This window comes from Podarcis melisellensis (assembly GCF_964234715.1).
Source record: "Podarcis melisellensis genome assembly, chromosome: 8".
NCBI classification, from domain to species: Eukaryota; Metazoa; Chordata; class Lepidosauria; order Squamata; family Lacertidae; genus Podarcis; species Podarcis melisellensis.
In genome coordinates, this window is record NC_138540.1 from 63,834,975 (window position 1) to 63,852,016 (window position 17,042).

Here is a 17,042-nt window from a genome sequence, read left to right on the forward strand (position 1 = left end):
TTGTTCCGTTGGCACAAAGTTTTGTTTCTGCAATGGAGCTTCCCCCATCTCCTCTCCCCTTGCATGTCCTCACCCTCTCTAAATCTGCTTCAGACGACTGGGGGAACCACTAGACCAGATTTAGAGGGGAGGAGAGGAGGAAAAGTTTCCTTTCACAAGTGTGAATCCTTGCACTGGCAGGACAAGGGACTTGAGGCTGCAGTATTTAAACAATTAATGGGTTAGGCTAATGAATTTTAAAAAACATTTAATCAATTAAAAGGCAGCCCCTGATTAATCAAGGAAATAATAATAATAATAGAAACTTATCAGTGCAATCCTACACATGTCTACTCAGACGTAAACCCTGCTGAGTTATGTGGGAATTTCTCCTAGGCCTCTGTTTTCGTCACTGGTTCTCCCACCCACTCTCCCCCAGTTCAGGGTGCTGCTGATGCTCCAAGCATGCTATGGTGCTATGGACTATGTCGGTCGCTGTATTTCAGGGCTGGGCAGGAATTTTTCTATTTGGCAAATTGGCACTAGCCATTTGGTTTTTGCCTACCTCATATTAATCGTCACAACTTTGTAAGGTGGGTATGCTTTGGGTAAGCTTATATCTTGGATGGAGAGGTTGTAGCCTGTGCCTGCCCTCCATGCGTAAGTTTCACAGAAGTCTTTGATTATTTAACTCATTTCTTTCTCATGCCACACAGACTGTTCTATTAGGGTGCAACTGGGTTGCACTATCCTAAGGGTTGTTGGTTTCCCCGAAGACTGTCACACTGAAGGCTGAAGCAATATGTCTCTGTATATATAAGGACCAGCTTGAGTGGGTGTCCGCAAAAAGTTAGTGGCTCATTGTTCTTGTGATTAAGGTTAATTCCATAGCAAATTTCATTTCTGTTGTTCAAAGGAGCATCCAGGAACAATCAAACCCCTTGAGGAGCCTAGAGGAGGCTCTTCTGAATATATAATTTAATATCTGGACTCAGTTCAACTGTTGTAGCTCAGTGACTAAACCCACAAGGCAAAAAGCAGGGTGAGGAGAGCTTTGGCAGTTCCATCAGAACAAAAAGCCGCACCGCACCTCCCTCCACAGAAGGGAAGAATTCAAAGCTGATGGGGCCAACTTTTAAAAACAAATGTCATCAAGCTGGCTCCTGTGCATATATCCAGTGCTAGCTCTTAGTCATAGTTCCCTCACAACAGCTTGGAGGCTCTTACTTAGAACAAAAAGTGAGGTCTTTGTGACATTCTTCTGGTATAATAATAATAATAATTTATTATTTATACCCCACCCATCTGGCTGAGTTTCCCCAGCCACTCTGGGCGGTTCCCAATCAAGTGTTAAAAACAGTACAGCATTACATATTAAAAACTTCCCTGAACAGGGCTGCCTTAAGATGTCTTCTGAATGTCAGGTAATTGTTTATCTCTTTGACATCTGATGGGAGGGCGTTCCACAGGGCGGGCGCCACTACCGAGAAGGCCCTCTGTCTGGTTCCCTGTAGCCTCACTTCTCGCAATGAGGGAAGCGCCAGAAGGCCCTCGGCACTGGATCTCAGTGTCCGGGCTGAACGATGGGGGTGGAGACGCTCCTTCAGGTATACAGGACCGAGGCCGTTTAGGGCTTTAAAGGTCAGCACCAACACTTTGAATCGTGCTTGGAAATGTACTGGGAGCCAATGCAGATCTCTCAGAACCAGTGTTATGTGGTCCCGGCAGCCACTCCCAGTCACCAGTCTAGCTGCCGCATTCTGGATTAATTGCAGTTTCCGGGTCACCTTCAAAGGTAGCCCCACGTAGAGCGCGTTGCAGTAGTCCAAGCGTGAGATAACTAGAGCATGCATCACTCTGGCGAGACAGTTCGTGGGCAGGTAGGGTCTTAGCCTGCGTACCAGATGGAGCTGGTAGACAGCTGCCCTGGACACAGAGTTAACCTGCGCTATGGACAGCTGTGAGTCCAAAATGACTCCCAGGCTGCACACCTGGTCCTTTAGGGGCACAGTTACCCCATTCAAGAACAGGGAATCCCCCACACCCACCCGCTCCCTGTCCCCCAAAAACAGTACTTCTGTCTTGTCAGGATTCAACCTCAATCTGTTAGCCGCCATCCATCCTCCAACCGCCTCCAGACACTCACACAAGACCTTCACCGCCTTCACTGGTTCTGATTTAAAGGAGAGGTAGAGCTGGGTGTCATCTGCATACTGATGAACACCCAGTCCAAACTCCCTGATGATCTCTCCCAGCGGCGTCATATAGATATTAAAAAGCATGGGGGAGAGGACAGAACCCTGAGGCACCCCACAAGTGAGGGCCCAAGGGTCTGAACACTCATCCCCCACCACCTCTTTCTGGACACGGCCCAGGAGGAAAGAGCAGAACTACTGTATGACAGTGCCCCCAGCTCCCAGCCCCTCTAGACGGTCCAGAAGGATGTTATGGTTGATGGTGTCAAAGGCCACTGAGAGATCCAGCAGAATTGGAAACAGCTCTCACCTTTGTCCCTTGCCTGCCGGAGATCATCAACCAGCGTGACCAAGGCAGTTTCAGTCCCATGGTGAGGCCTGAATCCCGATTGGAAGGGATCCAAATGGTCCGCTTCCTCCAGGCGTGCTTGGAGTTGTTCAGCAACCACCCGCTCAATCACCTTGCCCAAGAATGGTAGATTTGAGACTGGGCAATAGTTGGCCAAATTGGCCGGGTCTAAAGATGTTTTTTTAAGAAGCGGTTTAATGACCGCCTCTTTCAGCGGGTCTGAGAAGGCTCCCTCACAGAGGGAAGCATTCACAACCCCGCAGAGCCCATTGCCCAGCCCTTCCTGGCTCGCTTTTATCAACCAGGATGGGCAAGGATCAAGGAGACAGGTGGTCGGTTTCACTTGTCCAAGCAGCCTGTCCACATCCTCGGAGGTAACAGATTGGAATTGATCTCATGTAACAGGACCAGACAGAACTCTAGCACTCTCCTGCCCTGGCCCTGCTCCCACGGTGGAGTCTACCTCCTTCTGAATCTGAGCGACTTTATCTGCAAAAAAACTTTGCAAAAGCATTGCAGGAGATCTTGGGGTCCCTACCAGGCCCCGGTGGTACAGGTGGTTCCGATAGATTGCAAACCACCTGAAAAAGTTTCCTGCTGCTGTTTTCTGCAGATGCAATGGAGGCGGCGAAGAAGGCCCTCTTCGCCGTCGCCATTGCCACTTGGTAGGCTCGACGTTGAGCTCTAGCCCGTGTCCGGTCTGATTCAGGTAGGTCATGGTGCTTCAGAACTGAGCCTACTGCTAGGCCAGGGATAGGGAATCCCAGGCCTGGGGAATGAATGCAGCCCTCCATATCTCCCTATCTAGAGCTGGCCAGTGTGGTGTCCTTATGCTCAAAGAAAGCATATAATAGATAGGTACAAACTTTGGTCACAGCCACACTATACATTTTAAACGCTCGCTGGATCATCACCTTGTTGTGGTGAGTGGGCTTACACATTCCTATGACCCTTGTACGGTCAAAGGGGAGGAGCTAGACAAAGAATGATCAAAAAAATCCTCAATGGCAGAACAGGCAGAAGATAACAAGTGGGATGTTACAACAGCTGTGAAGTCAGAAGAAGACTGCAGCAGATAATAATCTACTAGTCGTCGTGATACTCATGCCATCAGAATAGAGCCTCACTGCGAAGACTGTGCGTTGGTCAGCGTGCACTGACCTACACACATAAAACAGATTCACACATAGACGTCTTCCAAAAACCCATCCCAAACCCAGGACCGTGAAATCTGGAAGCCCCTAGTCTTGAACTGGCACATGGCCAGTGGATACAGATTCAGTCATTCTGACTCAAGACTCTTAAGGACCATCTGTTTTCAGAGTTCCCTGATAACATTGAGGAACACTAGAGGAAGCTTAAAACATCCATTATTGTAGCTTGTGAACAAACTATTGGATACCAAACCAAGAAACACCAAGACTGGTTTGATGAGAATGACAGTGAGATTGAACACATTATTGACAAGAAAAGGAAGGCCTTTCAGCTCTGACAAAGAGATAGAAACTGTGCCACTAAGAAAGAAAAAACCTATGCCAGTGCTAAGGTTGAGATTCAAAGAAGAACCAGAGAACTAAAGAACACCTGGTGGGGAGAAAAACCTCAAGCGATCCAGGACTTAACCAACACTCATGATGTGCAGTGTTTCTTTAAAGCCACAAAGACTATCTATGGGGCAATAAATCATGGCATATGCCCCCTACACTTAACAGATTGTACCACACTTCTAAAAGATAAAGAAGCTATTGCATTGCGCTGGAAAGAACATTACCAGCATCTCCTTAACCACAACTCACTCATAGCTGCTGAGGTCCTCTCACATATTCCACAAAAACAAATTAGAGATGAGCTTGCAGTATCTCCAGATCTAGGAGAATTGCGTACACCAATAATCAAATGAAAAACAACAAAGCCAGTGGACCTGATGGGATACCTGCTGAAGTCTTCCAAGTGGGTGGAATTGAACTTACGCACCAGCTTCACAAGCTCATCGAAAATTTCTGGAGGAGAAAGGAGATCCCAGCAGACTTTAGGGATGCCAAAATTATCAATCTCTTTTAAAAAAGGTGATAGAATGGATTGCGGAACCTATCAATACATCTCTGCGGATGGCAAAATTATTGCAGGGATCTTTGCAAACCGTCTCCTAACAATATCCAAGGCTACCCTTCCTGAATCCCAAAATGCTCCATGAATCCCTTCTAGGGGGACAGTGGACATAATTTTCACCACTCAACAGCTTCAAGAAAAATGTATATGGCGCTTATTGACCTGACTAAAGCCTTCAACACTGTAAATCATAACGCCCTGTGGACTGTCCTTCTGAAAATTGACTGCCCAGATAAATTTATGAACATCCTTCAGCTCCTCCATGATCATATGACAGCAACAATTGCAGATAACAATGGCTCTCAAAGTGAACCATTCACAGTCGGATCAGGTGTTAAACAGGATTATGGGAGGGGTAAACTACAGTTCACAGGATTATTTGGGGGAAGCCTTAACTGCTAATGTGGTATAAATGTGCTTTGAAAGAATGATTTAGATGTGACTGATACCTTCCTAGACAAAAGCTGAGGAGAAATGAAAATTCTCCACACTGTTTGTTGGCAGGGAGATAAATGTGTGGGCACATTTTGCTGAATATTCTTGCGGGAGATATGATGAAATTCTTTTCTGAGAAATTGCAGCTCAATTGCTGTCAAGATGGAACTCTATTGTTAGTTCATGTTGGTGGATGACGGAAGTGAGAGGGGACCAGAAGGGCCAAGCCCATAATCTCCTTTATCAATGGTCACATCCACACCATTCAGTTAAAGCACATTTATACCATTTTAACAGCTCCCAGGATTCTCTGTGGGAAGCTGTGTGGTGTGGATGTGACCAATATTAAAATAATAGTAAACAATATTTAAACCGGATTGATGGCTGTGTTAAAAATTCGCAGCCAGGGAAACTTGGAGGAGGCCATTTTGCTGATTATTTCCCAGAGGGAGGACTAAAATTCTCTAGCAGTTAAGAAAGAGCTAAAACAAAACAAAACAAGAGCCAGAAAATTATTCTGTGAGAAATGTTGGCTTTGCCCTACCCTAGACATTATTCTGGTGATGAGCGCTAGGAGGCAACTGCCTGACCTGCATGCGCCAGAGTATTGTGTTCGCCTTTTAAGGCTGAGTCAGTTGTGGTTAAAGAAAAACAAGTAAGGCCCTGCAACAAAACATTCTGTGTGCGTCCTGGGAGCCTTTAAAGCTCTTCCTTCTCAGGGATGAAGCTGCCCAGAGTAGGAGAGCATCCCCACCTGAGAAGAGGGAGCTTTGAAGGTGTGGACTGGGCTAGCTGCCAGTCATCCAACCGTTTGCCTTCACAAGCTAGTCCCTTCCTCGTCCTCTAAGCTTCCTCCACTCCATCCCTCTCTATCTTGCACCACATTCAGTCAGGAACTACTTTTGGAAGCCTTCCAAACAAGCCCTGGAGCCAATTTTGTTCAATGGCAATAGATCCAGGTGTGTCAGGCACCTGCTGCATGCATGCATAGTTGCTTTTTAGCATTATTTAAGTGTGTTTGGGGGGGAGAAGTCCTTTGTCTCCCCCCCCCATATTTCTTTTGGGGCTGACTGCAAACCTCTAGGCTTGATCAAGCCTGCTGATACACCCACCTTGCGCACGAATGGTACCATTTTTGCAAAAAACAAAAACAAAACATCATGAGTACTCTGGTCTGAGCATAAGAAATAGAGGAAGTTATTGTGTGTATGGTGTTTGTGTGGTTGCTATTGAATAGTATGAGGGCTCGGGGGTGGTGGTGCAGAAGCAAGACTATCATATTGGTTTCTCTCTGTTTGTACCTGACCTTTCCTTCAATGAACTATGGGGTGGCTGAAACAGGGCTCTACTCTTTTTAATCCTTGCAAAACCTATTCAAGGTTAGTAAGTGCTTAGACTAAGAGACTACCGTACTCAAGGCCACCCAGGAAAACTATGTGGTCTCTCCAAACCATGACCAACACTGGTGTCTTCAACTGTTTTAGGGTTTTTAAGATGCTGTATATCACCTCGAGTGTGGCTTTAGAAAGTTGTAACTTATTATCGCATAAAAATGCTAACATCTACAACATTCTGGCTTTCATGAATCTGACCCCCCCCCCCCAAGGGTACACAGTAACGGCACCTCTCTCTTTTGTCGTTAAAAGGTGTGGTGCTTACTATAACAACTTCATGGTGAGTACTGGCACCTATTACCCCACCCTTATGTTTTTTTGCCTATACCTGGCCAAAGCAAGAGTGGTAAGTCATTTCAAATTTCCCAGATTGCCCAAAGCTGAGTCACTCCACTGCACTGTGTGAAATATAAGTGGTATCCCAACTGTTCGCTGCCGCAATGAGTGTTGGCATTTAAAATTTCTCACACTGCCCCATGATGCCTGATGTAGCATCCCCAAACTCGGCCCTCCAACTGTTTTGGGACTACAACTCCCATCATCCCTAGCTAACAGGACCAGGGATGATGGGAATTGTAGTCGCAAAACAGTTGGAGGCTGCTTTAGGCACTCTAGGAAATGTAGAAAGGGGACAGAGAAGTGCCTAGTCTGGGGAGCTTCTCAGGGCACCATCGGCTAGGACAACCACAACTGCCCAGTGTTGCAAGTTACAAATGCTAAATGTTAAAAATTATCCATTGACTTTACATCGTACAGCATGTAGTCATTTGTTCTGCATCAGTCTGTTCTATAGTAGCTACTGATGTGATTTGCATTGTTTATTATTCTTATTCTTATTATTTATTAAATTTGTATACCACCCTTCATCTGCAGATATCTAGGCGATCGGTTCATACTGTTCCTTTAATTTTAACCCCAATAATGTTGAACACAACATATAATCAGTTACATCAGTTAATCTCACAAAACATATGGCTGATCTTAATATGGAATAGTTGCAATGGTTCAGCAATATTTGGTTTTGGAGCAGACAGTGGTTGGTTGGCAGGGGAAGGGAGGAAAAGTTCATTGTGCACCAGATATATGCACATTCACACGTGCTTTTTAAAACAGGCATCCTAGAATACAAGGCAAAATAGTGGTAGTCACTCATGAACTTCCTGAAAAATAGGGAGTAAGACTGAGAAAAAGGACAGTTGGAGTAATACACATTCACCCCTTTCACCTCAATAGAAAGACTTGGGATCCAGCCTACAAAGTACTATAGTGAAGTGAAGAGAGCAAATGCAGCAGAACTGGGCTAGTAAACACCACCAGATGATTCAAGCCAGCCAGCCAAGGCACACCCTACTTATTATTGCTATTTTTTCATTTATGAATTGCTTCCTATGAAACACCTCAAAATGATTTAACAATGAAAAGCAATTTAACAATCAGCAATAAAAACATATATAAAACTATGTTGACATATATAAAAACAACTTCAAATCCAATACAGATACAGATAATAATAATAATAATAATAGTAATAATAATAAACCTCCACATAAAAAGAGACGACAGAGACAGCACCTCTCTGGTACATTAGCAGGAGAGAACTCCAAAGGGTAGGTGCCACCACACTAAAGGCCTGGTTTCTGCATTGTATGGAACAGACCTCCTGATGAGGTGGTATCTGCAGGAGACTTCTCCTGCAGAATACAGTAATCAGTTGGGAGATGACCTTCTGCTTGTTTGGTTGTAAGTCGCTTTGGGTTGCCCTAGTGACTAACAAGTAGTAGTAGTAGTAGTAGTAGTAGTAGGCATCTTTGTCCCAAATTATATAGGACTTTGTACACCAACCTTGAACTTTGCATATGCATGCTGCTGTGTGCCTTAGCCAAACTAAAAAATCCAAACCCGTATACAGCTCCACTTATTGCACCAGGAGGACCATTTGCAGAGAGACCTGAGCCTACAAAGGAACCAAATCTGTTTACCTTGGATCTGACTCTGTGCTTGTGTCCCAAAGTGTCCAGGAGCAGTCAAAGATCCTCGGGGGTTGGGGGTGGTGGGAGTGATCCTCATTGGGTGCCGCAACCTCTCCAGCTCCCCAAAACGATCCCCATAGGTTTTGGTTTGCTCTTCAAGCTTCTGTCGATGCCCTGGAACAGCAAGGAAAGCCAACAAGTACATTCAGTACAGAATCAATTGGGGCCAGGAGGCCCGTGAAAGATGAGTCTAGACTAGAGATGGGGAGCCTGTGGCTCTCAAGATATTGCTGGACTACAGCTGCCACAATCCCTGATCACTGACCATGCTGATTGTGGCTGATGGGAGTTGGAGTCCCAACAACATCGGGAGGGCTGCAGGTTTCCCATTCCTTATAAGGAAGATGGACATTTTGTTGCAGGTCTCAGTTTATCCAGTTTATATTTACAGATATGTTGCTTATGCTAGAACAGTCTTTGCCAACAGGGAGCCCTCCAGGTATTTCGGATGACAACTCCAGCTGGCTGAAAGGAATTGCAATCCATAGCATCTGGAGGGCACCAGGTTGGCAATGGCCATGCTAGAATATTCTGGGCGGCAGTCAGCATAATGACTATCCTTTTTGCCCCCTGCCTCCAGGATGTGATCAATTCAGAGCATGGTGGGGGGACAAAATGCAACCAGAAACAACATGCTACTGAATTTGCCCTCTTTGTGTCCACAAGGATGTATTGAACTATAAACGAATGCTATTTTGCATTTGGCACACCATGACATCATGAAATGAACACGTTGGGTCCCCAGCCCGCTTGCCCAATAAGAAGATCTGTATCACTACATCAAACACATGAAATGTTTTCCATATGGAAGGATAGATGTGAATCTGATACTGCAGGCAGTAATAAAAAGCACGCTGGTAGTTTGGGGCGTTTTGGCGCAAGGCGGAGATGCTGAAAAATGCAGCATGGAATGCTGGAAACGTATCCCTTAAAGGAGAGGTTGAAAGCTGCTCTTTCTGTGTTCAAATCCCCACCCCCGCTCTGATGAAGAGAAGCATTTGCTTTGCAGTAATAAATAAATAAAAGCAAAAAAAAAATCCACAGCATTTGGATGCAAACCTCTTATTTGAAATGGAGGAACATGAAAAAAGCTATGAGCAGCTGGGCATTTCACATGATGTGAAAGGCACCACATTGGCTATTCCTGCATTTAGTGAAGATGATAGGTCTCCCTGGGTAGGGTTGCCAATTGGGCAGAAAAGAACTGGCTTTCTTAAACCTCCAGGACAGTTGTGGTGTTTTCATAAAAGCCAGAACAATGCAAAGTTGAAACCATCATACAACATACAAGCACAGTCAGCATTAAGTTTTACAGCTGGTGTCTTTTATCATTTTTTGCTTTATATATTTTTTTCTTTTCGAAAATCGCCTGGACGCTTTGTGGAAGGGCAAAGTCTTTTAAGTTCAACCCGTCAGCCAACCAACCAACCCAAAGCGGCGGCTGCTTTCTGTGATGCACACGCCTTATAATAGCCTGTTTGACATTCTTTGCTTCCATTTTAAATGGGCAAAATTTATCTTTATTTATTTATTTATTTATTTATTTATTTATTTATTTATCTTTCTTAGGCAGTGGAGCATCCCTGTCACTCTGACAACAAGGCCTGGATTCCCTTTTCCTCCTTCACCTTTTGCAGTCAGCAGTTGCTCATTCATCCTTAACTGCTTTAGGGAAGTTTCATAATTTCTGACAAACAACTTTAGAGGGCGGAGAGATATGAAGTACACTATGGATGGAGAATCTTCATATGTTGTTGGACTAGAGGTTCTTCATAACTCAAGTGGCAGAGTGTTTGTCACTCGCAGTCAGCGCTTGGAAAGAGCAGGGCTGCTGCTGCTGCTACTGTTTACTGCTCTCTGGCCTGTTCTACTTCTGCCTTCAGCATTCCTGGGCTTCCCTGCGTTGCCTCCAGTTGCCACAGCAAGGGAAGTGGAGTGGGACCCCAACCACTTTTTGTTTTGCCTCAAGCAGCAAAATGTCCTGGGCTGGCCCTGATATGCTTGATGTGAACGTTTCTTACGCCATTGGTCACACTGAGCCATTCCTTTGGTTTCCTCTTGCTTTCTTAAGATACTGACCCTATTGACTTTTCCTGCCCTTGAAGCAAAGAAAAAAGTGTGTCAAGGCCCCACCCTCAGTCACTGGCTTGTATATGTTGTCCAAAGATTTACACCAACTCCCTAAAGCAGCAAGTGGGTAAGCATATTCAGCAATTAAGAGGGATAGAAGGGTCTTTGGCCACTTGATGAATGGGCCAACTGTGAAGAGAAAATAATCATCATTATCCTCAGTCTGTCTCTCTGCCTCTCTCTTTTGATGTGTTGGCTGAAGTCCAGTCGTTTGGAGTGAGGAGATGTGCCATGTTTACTCAATTTCCCCTCTTTTAAGTCATGGGAGAGCTCCCACAATTTGATCCCAACTCTACGGATCAAACTAGATATGATGGTGATAGTCATACTGGTTAGTTTGTAGGAACACAGGAAGCCGTCTTATACCAAGTCAGACAATTGTCTATCGAGTTCAGTATTGTCAACACTACCTGGCAGGAACTCTTTAGTGTTTCAGACAAGCCAGTCCCATTTGGAGTTGCCAAGAACTGAACTTGAGACCTTCTGCACACAATGTGTGTGCTCTATCGCTAATGGAGGGTTCCCCTCCTTCAATCAGACCTGCCGTCAGCACCTGAGAAGGTTGGGCAAAAGCTGGGATTGATAGAGAGGGAGCTAGAAGGAAAGATGGTGGGTGGCTGCAGCTTTCGTCAGCGTTTTGCTTTGCAACATACCACACCATCCTGTAGAAATTAGGAAAAGGGACCCCTGTCTGCTGCCTGGTAACCAGCTGCAATCAATAATTTAATGATTCCAACAAAAACAGAAAATAGAGTAGAAATTGCTGCAGTTCACATGTTCATCTGTGGCCAAGAATCATTTCGGTGAATACCATTGGTGTTCGTCTATATTGTTGCTGGTTTTTTTTTAAAAGGCCACACATTATAACTAATGTCTTTTGATGTTTCCCTTACATTGAAATGAAATGTAAGTTATGTAAATTACATAGTTATGTTACGTTAAAAAGCGGACAGGGAGACAATAAAGTATTTGGTAGAACCTGAAGTGCAACAGAATGCAAACAGTGTTGACTGTGAATAATAGAAGTCGGAACGGAAATTGCTACCTTCTTATATTATTAAATATTAACAATAATAGTAATTTCTATTAATAGAAGAAAAAGGAAGCATTTTCACTTAAAGTTGTTTCCCTTTATAACAGAGGCTGTTAACCTCCATATTCTGGGGTGTGAAGCTCTATTATTCAAATAGGAATATAGGAATATATTTTGTTACACAAACTGATTTCCTCATGGCTAGTTAAGTTCCATAATAAGGTAGCCACGCCTCTAGCAGAAAAAGACCTCTGAGTTGTGAATGCAGCCTCATGCCTGCCCAAGAGACCGCATACAAAACCACAAAACAGAGATGGAACATTACAGCATGGAAGCCTCTCATCGCCTGTAACTTTTGGAAAGTAATTTTCTTTTCTGTCAGCAAAACTTCTCAACAGGATTTGATTAACATTGTGTAGGCTTGCCACAGGGAAGAGTTATTGGCTTGAGAAGTGGTGGTAGAAATCCATCCTTCAGGCTGCCAGTTAACCTTCCCTGAGGAAGTCACACTTTCCCGATAGGAAGATTCGGCTATTAGAAGCGGAGAACTTGTGGCTCACTAAATGGAAATGGCCCTGATTGGTTATTTGAATACTGATGTACATGGGGTGAATTTGCTGAGAGATAAGCATTAATGAGTAATGTTAATTACTTGACATGCATGTATCAACAACAGCCCCACGCTGCCTCTTCAAAGATGTGATCATGCATTGCAGATGTGGCAATCGTAGACACTCGTTCTCAACCGGGAGAATCACAAATAAATTAGGGATGGGAAGGGCCTATATTGAAACAAAGCTTTGTGGCATGTGCTGATCTGCAGGTCTATCTGATGTAGCTGGCAAGACTCCGGTACCTTGGCTGAGTCCTTCTTTCACTTCAGTTGTTTTCAGTGGATTACTCCTGATTTTACACAGTGATAAGATTCCCTGCCCTGCTACATCTGCCACGCCTGGGATGATTCTGGGAGAGCAGCCTGCTTTGCTCTCTGCAGCTGCTGCAGCTGGAAGCAGGAAGTGGCCAACTTTTCAACTAACCCTTGTAACTAAACCTTTAACAGAAGCTTGATCTGTGGCTATGCAATGACATCATTTATATCTATCCCATCAAGCATAGCTTCTAATGGCACAAAGCATAGGCCAAGCCATTTTTTTCCTGGTTAGTGGGCATCCCAACTGGCTAATGGTTTCAGCTGAGAGCAACTGGACTCTGGGCGAGTTTACACATGCATTTTCAACATTTAATGCCTTGCTGAATTAACACATATCATTGTACATTAACAATGAATTAACAGAAAATCTGTATTAGACTAGACGGAAATTATGTGTGGTGGCAGGAAGATACTACTTCCCATACTATTTAATTTGTGATAGCCCCTTAATATGTGCAAATCCCCACTAGGAATGGAAGGACCTGTCAATTTCAGTTGTCTCAGTATTTTCCAATCTTCAGTTCTCCACGTTTTGCACCAAATGGATTAAAATATATATATATATATAATGGGCCCATCACCTCCTGGCAAATAGAAGGGGAAGAAATTGAGGCAGTGAGAGATTTTACTTTCTTGGGCTCCATGATCACTGCAGATGGTGACAGCAGTCACAAAATTAAAAGACGCCTGCTTCTTGGGAGAAAGGCGATGGCAAACCTTGACGGCATTTTAAAAAGCAGAGACATCACCTTGCCAACAAAGGTCCGTATAGTTAAAGCCATGGTTTTCCCAGTAGTGATGTATGGAAGTGAGAGCTGGACCATAAAGAAGGCTGATCGCCGAATAATTTATGCTTTTGAATTATGGTGCTGGAGGAGACTCTTGAGAGTCCCATGGACTGCAAGAAGATCAAACATATCCATTCTTAAGGAAATCAGCCCTGAGTGCTCACTGGAAGGACAGATCGTGAAGCTGAGGCTCCAATACTTTGGCCACCTCATGAGAAGAGAAGACTCCCTGGAAAAGACCCTGATGTTGGGAAAGATGGAGGGCACAAGGAGAAGGGGATGACAGAGGACGAGTTGGTTGGACAGTGTTCTCGAAGCTACAAACATGAGTCTGACCAAACTGCGGGAGGCAGTGGAAGACAGGAGTTCCTGGCGTGCTCTGGTCCATGGGATCATGAAGAGTCGGACACGACTAAACCACTAAACAACAACATCATGGAAATTCATTAACATTTTAGTACAAATTTATCCCAATAAACACGGCTTTATATGCAGTTTTAAATAATGTATACATTTTTGGAAGCAATTTCCTCTAAAGCATATTTGTATGCTGTTTTCACGAATATCTTCCTTTTTATGCACACTTTCCTCTTATATGTGCACTTATATAAGCACTGGTTGGTTGCAGAACTGCATAGCAAAAATCAGATGAATGTGTTTCAGTTTGCATATTGTTTTGGAAAGTGGAAATTGGATAGATGCGGCTTTAAATATATACTAAATCAAATTTCTCCTCCATCCCCAGTCACTACTGTAAACAAGCCATGAAAAAGTGTCAAGGACAAGCAGTAGGCAGATGTCAGAGGTGATTCAGAAATCAGGAAGCAGAGCCAGGAAAAGTAATGCAATTAGGTAATTTTAGACTCTGGAATCTGGACTTAATGGTTTTACACTTCTACACTTTATTGTTTTGGACAACAGTTCCCATCATCCCTGACCACTGGCCATCCTGGCTGCATGCAGCTGATGGGAGTTGAAGTCCAAAACATTTGGAGAGCACCATGTTGGTGAAGGCTAATTTAAACAATGGTACAGTATCAAAATTTAAAACTAGAGAAATTATAGCTTGGAATCTGACCATTAAATGGGAAAGGAAGAAGAGTGCAAGGGAAGCTTCAAGACCAGCTCCAGCTGGCCTGTCTCCTCCTTGGCAGCCACAGAACCAACTAACAGCAGCTGATGCCGGCTCCTACTGTAGCAGGACTGGTTGTTTCGTATTCTGAGCATGTGCTTCTTTGGTGTTGTTAGCAACTTTGGGGACTTAGTTGAAAAGTGGGATATAAATCTATTAAATAAGGGTTTTTTTTAAGTGTTTGGGTAGCATTGCCCTCTGAAATGGCTTTAGACTCCCTTTAGGGATATATGCATGCACCATCTAAAAGCAAACATAAAGTAAGCTACTTTCTTCAGAACTATTGCTCAGTGCAGATACGCGTAACGCAAATGTAAGCAGAGGGAATTGATCATTTGATTAAAACCAAGGGAACCAATTGACTGAGATTTCCATAAGCATGCGTTAGTGACCTAATCATTCCTAGAAACATTTCCACACAGCGTCAGTCAAAGCATTTGCTTCTGGGCAGTCCTACGTGTGCCAAGTGGGCTCCAGGTTAAAAGCTGAGAAACTGGGAGACAGTAAACAGGGAAAGAGATGTATAGGAAGCTGCATGCAAGCTATGCCTGATGAAATTTCCTTTCCTGAACTGTTATAAAAGGTGCAGGGAGCCCTGTCCTCCTTTGCACCTGACCATCCTACAGAAAACTGGCTGATGAAGTTTTTACTGGGGTGGTAATTAAGCATGCCAGTGTGCCAAAACGGCCACAAGGCTATCGCCTACAGTGATGCAGACCTGCATATGGGTGTTGCTCTATGCATACATAGCTGGAAAAAAACCATTTGAAAACAGGCACCTCCCAATCTGTAGCATTATCTATTTTGGGCTGCTCACCAATGTAGAAAGCAACGGAAGCCCTTTTTTTAAGGTCTGAAAAACAACGTAAGACTGCCCAGGCTCAAAACATGGCAACCTGGATCTTATTGTTCAGAGACCCCCCAATAGCAATCGACTTGAGAAGCAGAAAGGCAGGGAGCCTGTAGGTGGCACTATAAGACAGAATACAACCCCTGTGAGATATCAAATTCATAAAAATAATGGCAATTAGAAATATTGGGCTCAGTCCAGAGATGATCCTCATGGCAAGGGGACCTTGCAAAGGATTGTGGATGTTGCTAGGGAGGTTTCTAAATTTGCACTGGTCTGCTCCGGGCCTTACTTTGACATGCTAGGAGCGCATTCTATGGATTGGTTATTTGTTCCCTGCACGGTGGGATTCAGTATGGGATTAAGTGAGGTGATAGGCATGTAGAACAATTATTCCACAAGTCCAAAGTCACAAGTGGGATTCAAATGCTTTCCAGAAAATTAGGCTTGTGCAATTAAAGTGGATTAAAGCACTCTGTCGCCCTGGCTCAATAAATCTACTTTTTAAAAAGGCTTTTGAAGTTAAAAAAGTAACAGAGAAATTTATTGAAAAGTGAGAGAAGAACAAATGATTAATGGTAAGCCATATATCCACCCCACAAGCAAATCAGAACCAGTGCTGATTGTCTCGTAACTGCACTTTAAACAAAGCAGAGCAAAAACTCAAAAAAGTCTGGGTCATAGTCTAACCCCTGTGTTAGCTTTTTGTGAGCAAATCAGGATGGATGTTCAATAAAGAGGGTAATCTAGAGGAGTCTGTTGCTTTGACCTGATTATCAGATCAGCGTTATTTAGCAGAAATAAATGTATTATTGACCATTACTATTATTAATAATTATGGCCCATTATTAACCACAATCCATTCTGAAATTATACATACCCCAAATCAGGATCTACAACATTTAACCAGTCCAGCAAACAAGCAAAAATATTAATCAACTAAAGCTTTAGTTGCTACATTGATGGCAACTTTTCAAATGACTACTGTAACTGTGCCTTAAAGTGAAATCCAAGCAGCAGTTGTTGTTGTTGTTGTTACACACCTTCACCAGCAGTTCCCAGGGTGGGTTAATTAAAAATTAAATAAATTACAACAACAGGAATAGAGTGGGCTCCAAAAACACACATCTCAAGTGTCAAACAGTGCTCACTTCTTGTCTTTTGTAGGTCAAACTGCTGGTTAAGGTACAAGAATGAGTAAACAAACCAACCCCTGTGTTGCAAAATATGAGTCAGCAATATCAAAAGCAACACGGTGGCCATCCTGTTGCTTTTGATATTGCTGGTTAAGGTACAAGGGCACTATACTTTTTATTCACTGATGCACTTTAAATCTCACCAGCAATGTGACTTTTTAATTGTATTCTTGCACACACCCTTCCTCCCAGCGATCATCACTGCTGCCATTTTACTTTGTGATTTCTAGGTAGTCCATTTTCTTGTTGTGTACAGGCAACCCCCAATTTGCACAGGGATTGCATTCCAAGTTATCACGCGTGGCGCCGGAGTGCACATAAGCCTATTACTCCTCGTTGCACCCCGTAGGTTCCTAGGTAGGACTGGGAACAAATCCCAAGCCCCTAGACATGCATCAAAACTGAAAATACTGGGCTCAATCCTTAGTTAACACCTAGTGCAAACAAAACTCAGCTAGTGGCCGATGGGCCCAACTCAGTATAAAGCAGTT

At 43.8% G+C, this 17,042-nt stretch overlaps 1 protein-coding gene across 2 annotated transcripts in view; it reads right to left on the reverse strand.

Annotated features, from left to right (window-relative positions):
• Window positions 1-17,042, reverse strand: part of RUNX3 (RUNX family transcription factor 3) — a 152,840-nt gene that overhangs the window by 15,418 nt on the left and 120,380 nt on the right. For both annotated transcript variants that reach the window (XM_081921503.1, XM_081921504.1), the window contains one exon: window positions 8,441-8,605. In XM_081921503.1, the coding sequence (XP_081777629.1) occupies window positions 8,441-8,605 (165 nt within the window). The remainder of the gene's footprint in view (window positions 1-8,440; window positions 8,606-17,042) is intronic.